This window comes from Danio rerio, chromosome 4 (genome assembly GCF_049306965.1).
Source record: "Danio rerio strain Tuebingen ecotype United States chromosome 4, GRCz12tu, whole genome shotgun sequence".
Lineage (NCBI taxonomy): Eukaryota > Metazoa > Chordata > Actinopteri > Cypriniformes > Danionidae > Danio > Danio rerio.
In genome coordinates, this window is record NC_133179.1 from 15593758 (window position 1) to 15602500 (window position 8743).

Consider the following 8743-nt stretch of genomic DNA (forward strand, 5'->3'; position numbering starts at 1 on the left):
TCATACTTTTGTCTTAAAAGGATACACCAACTTAACATTTGACTGCTGTGGCTTTTACACACTTGTAAAATGCAGTGTTGTTATGTTACAAGAAAATTGTGTCTCATTATCAGTGTTGACCATCAAAACTGTAATAGCGTTTAAAGACAAGAAGTGTGTTGATTTAAAATACATCATAACAGAGGGGGTTTGACCACCATAGTTGTCTTTATAGCTAACTAAAAACTACCATTTTGAACGTACTACAAATTTGAGTCGTCCCCTTGTTTATGACACGTCCAAAACACCGCATAGGAGGAGGGGGACACCTTTCGTCGCGCAGACATGACGTCATCGGCGGAGGGATAGATAGCTGTGAGAGAGAGAGAGCAGTGCGGGCAGAGGACTACCAGTACTATCCGCTGCGGACAGAAAGTGGAGGGCGAAAAATAACTCTCCAAACGACAGCTTGCCGTATGCCAATGTTCAAAAATACTCAGTTTCGGTAGAGGCCAAGGGATCGAGAATCAGTCGCAGAAGATTTGAGCATCGGTCATCTGAAAGAGGAGTGTATAAAGATGTCGTCTCCAAGTCCGGGCAAAAGACGAATGGACACCGACGTGGTGAAACTGTATCCTTTAAAATATAAACAACACAATTACTGTAACGCTGTGGCCGTCAAATATGTCAGATATTCACCGAATCAGCCTTAAAATGCATCTCCTGCTGGTTTTAAACAATTATACGCGTCCGTCTGCTCAGAAAAACAGTTGTCAAAGCCAGTGTAATGGTTTGTTAGATGGTGATCAGCTTTTGACAACAAAAGTGTTTTGATGGTTGTCAGTGCGGCCAGCAACAAAGGCAAGAATAACTGAGGCTTATTTTGAAAATAACACAACTCAGCTAAAAAAATCAGATTTTTCTCGACGGGATTTGTTCGTTGTCAGTGTTGAAAGGGGGAAATGTTGCTCTGTGTCCTTTGAGTGTTTTGTCATCGCCTTTCTCTTCAAATCCATGCCAACGTTTGACATCCACAGGATTCAAGCACATATTTATATAGATACCAGTCGGATATATTTATTTATATGCTCTCTGACAAATCCAGACGTGTTTTTGACCAAAATGGTGATTGTTACTTTCCATTTGGCCTGCTAGCGAGCTAGCACAACCTCAGAAGCCAGTTATTTATTTATTTGTTGATTGTTTTTGTTGCTGTTTTATCATGAAAACGGACAATTATACGCATTTAAACATCGTCAATCGCTTGTTTATTTATAGTACACGAAAACAACGAGATATTCATGTGCAGTTTGTTTGTTTAGATGCAACGCTCTTTAAATAACAACAAATCTGAAATGCCAAACTTCAAACTCGGCGTCATTGTATAACCCTGTCTCAATGTGTTTTTCTCTCATATGGAGGATCCATCTTGCTTTGGCTTTTGTTAAGGTCTAATGTTCTCGTTTGAGGGTTACATGTTTTGACAGGAAATTTACCATATTTTTGTTCGCATTTTAAAGCTCTCGAGAACAAGGGAAGTTATGTTGTTGTTATATTGACTGGGTGCGGATGTTTGTCTCTGTCACCACTCCACAAGAATCCCTTTAGTTTACTTGACATAAATGACACACGCACCAAAAGTTTTGTAGAGTTGTTTTCGTCCGCTTTTGCTCAAGACAAGCCGTTTGGTATTATGCGTGCAACATGCCTTCATGCGCAGTGTGTGGTTTGGCTGTGCTGTCAGTGCGTTTTGTCATTGTTTTTGTCTATCTAAGCATCTAGAACACGCAGTTCCGTTGGCTTTTTAGACGTTGGGTTGATCATTTATGAAGTGCAGTTATGTCGAGTTTTTCAGAACAAAAGAAACCTGCAAAGATTTGTTTGCTTTACAGATCAGGAAAGTTTTCATGCTGTCGGGGCTTGCCATCTGTTTAGCTTGGGTCGTTTATGTGTGATTACGACGTGTGCGCATTAAAAAGTAACCCATGAAAGACTCTTTGGGATGTTGTAAAGTCCTGAAAGGATCTGGGAATGTCTCGTTATGTTTATGTCTCCAGCAGTAGGAACTAGCCGTATGATTGGCCACTCTGTTACTACCCGGAAACTGCAAGTAGGTGGGATTAAAGAGTTGAGTGACAGTATTTTTTCCTAGTTAAAGCTAGTGTATAATTTGTGCTCAGTTATTTAGATTTAAGCTATTCGCTTAGGTTTATTTCTTGAAAAATGAAAAAGTTTGAACAGGTCTGTTGTTCAAATTGTCAGGATATTTTTTCTGTTTTTAAACTTTTTTTTTTTGATCTTCAACAAGTAAAGAAAAATGTAGTTCAACAGCTGAGTATCTGGTGGAAAAACTACATTTCCCATAAATCTGTAGAAAGTGTTTACACAACATCATAATCACCTAAAATGGAACAACTTTGTGTGTGTTTGGCCATTCAGTTATATTCCGGTTGTAATTAGAGGCCTGGATATGCTTTTAAAAATACATACAGGTTTTTGTAAATGATGTTGATTTTATGCAAAAATGGTGACTTTGTGCCCATATTACATGTTCAGTCTAAAGGGTATATGCCGAGCTAGTGCTGTTCCCATGCTGATAAACTTCCGGTTACCTGTTATTGTTAGGTTTTTTTTCCATTTTAAATGATACCTTATACAGCATCGATGCTGTAATATAGTTAAAACACAATCAGTTAAATAGACTCTGGCATTCATTTAGTTGCTCAAGTGTAAAACGAGGTTAGCGCAGAAGCTCCATTGAATATACTGGGGTAATATAAATGCTCATATTTTAAAGACATGGCGGGGGAAAATGTAATTTAATGCAGTGCTTCTTGTACAATCTGAGACCCACTTTATATCGGATATCACTCAGCCCATGAAAATCGCTGATTTTTAAAAACAGACTTTAAACGCGCCGTTTTTGCAATGGCAAACAGTTCATCGGAAGGGCTTAACCCAGGTTAAAAGTCCTATTAGCATGCTTCGGCATATACCCTATTGACCTTATTCCTCGCGTATGAGCGGGCACAGCTATTTGAATCTCTTTAGATTGAGACTTCCAGTCTCATTCACTTACGTATATTTTTAGACGTTAAAAACAACTCGTTCTTAGTCGTCTCACACATGATTTTCGCCGCTGGTCTCTTCTCCCATTATCAATGGCAGGCAGAATCAGCTGCGTAAAGATGAATGTACTCCCTAAATTCTTATACCTTTTTCAGTGTATTCCAATTTTTATCCCAAAATCTTTTTTCGCTACATTAGATAGTTCTATCTCTCAATTTTTGTGGAATGGTAAGACCCCGAAGATTCGAAAGGACATTCTACAGAAACCTAAGGGCTTGGGTGGGATGGCCCTCCCTAATTTTTTGTCTTATTATTGGGCTGCGAACATACGATCCTTATTATATTGGAAAAATAAAAAAAATCTAGACGGTCCCCCAGCATGGTTAAATATTGAGAACGCCTCATGTAGATCTTCGGACTTAAAAGCTCTCCTCTGCTTTCCCATCACGCTATCTCCACTTAAATACACTGATAATATAATTGTGAAAAACAGTCTTAAAATTTGGATTCAGTTTTTACGTAACTTTGGCTTTCAATCTACCCCTTTAACCGCCCCAATACATCTAAACCCATTGTTTTCTCCATCTATATTGGATGGAGCATATGCCTCTTGGAAGAATCAAGGGATACTCTCAGTAGCAGATCTTTATATCGAAGGTGTTTTTGCCTCATTTGACCAACTGAATGCATTGTATAACATTCCGAGAAATCATTTTTTTAGATATTTACAAGTACGTGACTATGTTCGTAAACATTTCCCTGGTTTTCCCAATGTCCCTCAACTATCGAAGATCGACAATATTTTATGTCTTGAAGCAAGCAGTAAAGGCCTAATCTCTAAACTAATCAGTATTTTTGCAAATTTACAGTCTTTTCCAGGTGACAGTCTCCGCACCAGCTGGTCTGCGGACCTTAATATTGAAATAGATCAAGATACATGGGAGGCAGTTCTGGACAGGGTTCATTCTTCATCTATATGCGCACGTCACTGCCTCATTCAGTGTAAAGTGGTTCACAAAGTACACTGGTCGAAATGTAGGCTCGCACGGATCGACCCAACTATTGATCCAGAATGTGATAGGTGTCATTTGGGTTTAGGTACTTTAACCCATATGTTTTGGACATGCCCAGCTCTTTCCTCATTTTGGGGCTCAGTATTTCAGTCTCTTTCAGCCATTACTTCTATAGATATAACACCATCACCCATTATTGGCCTGTTTGGCGTGATGCCGGATAATTATGCATTACCCACTTACCTTTTAAACTTCATGGCCTTTCTTACTTTGCTTGCTAGGCGTGTCATTTTATTATACTGGAAGAACCCTCAGCCACCCTCGCATGTACGGTGGCTGAAAGATGTTTTGTATTTTGTAAAACTAGAGAAGATTAGATATTCCCTTCAAAGACCTAACAGAACATTTGCCAAAATTTGGGATGCCCTTTCTTTATATGTTAAAACTCTCCAGCTGGATCTAGACTGATCACCTCAACTTTTGATCACAATAGTACATCAGTTTGTAATCTTTCATCACTCGAAATGTAACATTTGAGATTACTGTATAAATGTAGACATCTGCCTCGCATTAATTGTTTATTTCATTTTATTATTATCTTCTTTTTTATTTTAATTTATTTATTCACTTTTTTTATCAATATGTTATTTGTATTTATATTTATACATTTTTTTCTATTATTATTTATGTGAGGGTTGTTTGATATGTTTGTAAAATGGAAAAATGTTAAATAAATCATAAAAAAAAAAAAAAAAAACAACTCGTTATGCTGCTTGTTGCACACTGATATTTTCTTATTATATTGTGCTTTGTATAGTCATGGAGCAAGTTGTTTGACTGTTTTCTGCTGTTTATTATTCCTAGTCATTTCTCCAATAGGCAGTTGAAGCGGAAGTTTATTGCAAAAACTAGCGCAGTTCCGTATTTTAGAATAAGGTCAATAGGCATGCATGAGTACTTGATGACAAAAACAACAATGGTGGGCAACAGGAACATATGTGCGCAGATTATTATTATTTTTCAGTTAATAAATTGAAATTGCCACCTACAGGCCTGTCATGCATAATACAGCAATGGTTGTCATTTTTGTTAACATATTATGCGAACATCGCTTGTTTTGACAGTCCCTTTGTGCAAAATCATTTACAGATTGCTACTTTGATGACCTTTTTGCCGCAGTGAACAACTGTAACAAAATCTTTCCTTTTCTTTTTTCCTCCTGCAAAAAACTTTTGTAGACGGCATATCTATAGGTCTGTCACAATAATCAATATATCGACTTAACACAGGGACATTTTTTAGTGATGCAATATATATCGTCCATACATTAAAAAAAACATCTCTGGCAACATTTTAGCTGATTGCACAACTTCTCTACCTCTATTGTAGGTATCAGTGTCAGGATAGTTAAAAAACGCTATAGTATTTACTATAAATTACTATAGTATATTTTTATGTGGGTGTCTGACAACTGACAGTAGATCTGGCAGCAGATACTGCAGCGTCTGTTACTTTTACCTTGCACGTTTTTGTTAACATTATTATTATTTATTTGTTTAGGATATAAATTTCACATTTTCATTGCAATGCCTAATTATTAAATTGTAAAAAGGGCTATAATACATTTTAGCATTATATAATGAATGTCATAAAAGAGTCTTAAAATAACAATGTCATTTATCACAATAAATTTTGGTGCAATATATCGTACAACACAAAATAGTTATCATTACAGGCCTACATGTCTACATATGTAATGTGGAAGGTATAAATCGATACTAATAAGGCAGCCGAATTATTGTGCATCACTATTAAATATGAATAGGAGTTATAAAAAGAAGTGGGCGAGCACTTGCGTCCCAAAGTGTAAGTTTGATTGTGTGGCCATCTATCAGCCGTTTACCTCTTTGGTGATGCTAGTGGTGCAGAGGTTAAAGGTGAATGTCTTTAATTGCTGAAAACAGCTGATGGCAGAGCCTACTTTATTATAGCCCTCTAAGCAGGTGGCAAACATGACCAGAAAGTTTCTTGATGAACTCATTGACAGTTGGACTGTGTCCATAGAGGAAAAACACTGCAATGATGTAATTTACCTTCCTGTTTTATTTTGGTCAGCTAGATCCCACGGACTATTCACCCATACTTAAAAAACAACATGACCACAGTAATTGCTCAGACTGTCCAGCCTAAATGATTTCCTGTAAACTGTGGTTTGTGTGCTATCCAAACATTGCTTTTCTTTTAAGGGATTTTAACACATTATTGGCTTAACCAGTCACTTTGAGGCGGGTCTAACTGTTAGGAAGTTTGGTGATGTTTGTCTTTAGAAATGATTTTTGATTGAGCTCAGTCATGTCAGGGCATATGCGCAGGATCTAGGAGAACTATAAAACAGTATGGTAGGAGTACTGTCACATTTATGTCATTGCAAAACACATGCAAAAGAAGCCCACCCTCCCCCAAAATACACAAAATTCCCCTAAGGGTGAGCCAACAGGTGTGTAACAACTGGGAACAGGTTTTCAAAGTGCCTCCTGTTGCTTGGAGTTCTGTAAGTTTTCTGCAATATCCTGAAATGCGTAAACCACCTTATGAAGGTCAACTGTTTAGAGAGAAAGTTGCTGTTATGATCGGACGCAGCAATCCACGCTCGCTAATTTGCTGCAGGCATCAGAGAGCTGCGGATCTGGAGCAAGCTCAACTGGGAATTCACGAAATGAATGTCAGAATGACCTCGCTGTGCGGAGCTTGCCTTAAGCACTTCCTAAGCTCGAGCGAGAGAGATGATGACCCGTCTTTGACATCAGCAGATACTTCTGAAACGTGCTCGAACAGGTCAGAGCTGCCTGTTAGCTTTGACGGGTCAACGTGGAATAGCGTAATGTCAATATGTTGTGTAACATCTGTTGCACTTCCCACTTAGCCTATCGCCGGTTCATTGAGAGATATAGGTCTTTTGAATTTGTTTATCTGGAACTCCTGATTTAATCAGCGCGGCTTGAACTCTTGTGCTTTCTCACATTGCCAAACCACGTCTTGATCTAATTAGTTCGAGCAACTGTAACTGAAGTTTCTGTGTCGTACTGATTTCTTTGTCTTTGAAATGCGTCAGCAGTTGGCAAGGTCAGTTTAACTAGCGAGTGTAACGCTTTGTCATAATGAAATCATCTCGAATTTTCAATGAGTCTGACACACCTCTAATCTGATTAACTTGTTGTGGATTCATCGAGGCAGTGTAGGCCTTTCATTTCAGCTTTTAGGAGAGTTTAGATTAAAGTGTTAATCATATTAATCATATTAAAGGGATTGTTTACTCATCATTTACTCCCACTCAAGCAATTCCAAATTCTTATGGCTTTCTTTTTTCTTTTAAACCCCCAAAAAAGATAAACATATATATATATATATATATATATATATATATATATATATATATATATATATATATATATATATATATATATATATATATATATATATATATATATATATATATAAAATCTTAATAGAAACTGTTAGCTATTATTTCCTCAATACTGTAGATGTCAATGGTATAAGTACAAGAAAATAATCACAGGATTAATTTGTGGGTGAACTAACCCTTTAAATAGGCAAAGTATTTATTATTAATATTAGCTGTATTTGAAATCTATTATGAAGGGTTTGCTTATAGCAGTGGATCTCAAACATTTTTTATCAAGTACCACCTTAGAAAAAATAAGGTCTCTCCAAGGACCACCATAATGACGAGGCAGATTAATTCCTAATATTAAGAATATAATATTATTGTCAGCCACCTTTAAAAGTTAATTAAAAATGGTAGGCTACTGTTCTCAATGTAAAAAGAAAACTGCTGTACTTAAATGTAAAGTGTTTACAAATAGTAACCTATTCATTAAAACCAGAAATGTTGCTTAGACCTTATAAATAAATATAGGCTATATGTCATCATACTTGTATATAAACCATTTTTGATACATTTTAAAATATGTTGCATTTACACATGCTGCTTTACAAAACAAAAAAACTATATATATCGAAAACGCACAATATTTTACTCAACCACGAACACACATTAAACACATTTGTGATTATTATTTCACCAATGATGCAGCATGGGGAGATTCCTAAGCTTTAACAGTAACTGAAATGCCAACACAACCGCACTGGTCTGCAAAAGCACTTTTCTAGTATCTGCTCCACAAGTGCCATACGCCTCTTTCTCTGGATTTGCGCCAAAGCGGGTTGATTTTTAGCATGTGATGACGCTATGAGCTAAAGTAAATATTCTAAGCACACTGGTGTGATCATATGCTTTAGAAAACAGCCGGTGCTGATAACATCAGTGTAATCGTTCGCATTGAAGGGTTAAAAGTGTGTTATTATAATTTTTTTCTTTCATTATCCAACATTTCTCCGCATACCACTAGATGAAAGCCCGCGTACCACTAGTGGTATGTATACCACAGTTTGAGAACCACTGGCTTATACTATTACATTTGCAATTGTAAGGCAGGCAACATTTGTTTAGACAATAATAAACTACCCATTAAAAAAAAAACGTTTTTTAGATGTTAGTATCAGTTTAGTTAGTTTTTAAGATAAATATACATAAGCTAATGTGCTCCAAAATAGTGACAAAATTTGCATTTAAAAGATATAAATCTGATATAAACATGTGA

At 36.6% G+C, this 8743-nt stretch overlaps 1 protein-coding gene across 1 annotated transcript in view; it reads left to right on the top strand.

Annotated features, from left to right (window-relative positions):
• Positions 1–438: 438 nt before the first annotated feature.
• Positions 439–8743, top strand: part of ube2h (ubiquitin-conjugating enzyme E2H (UBC8 homolog, yeast)) — a 48693-nt gene continuing 40388 nt past the window's right edge. The window contains 1 exon segment of the mRNA NM_201489.1: positions 439–610. Coding sequence (NP_958897.1) covers positions 558–610 — 53 coding nt within the window. The 5' untranslated portion in view covers positions 439–557.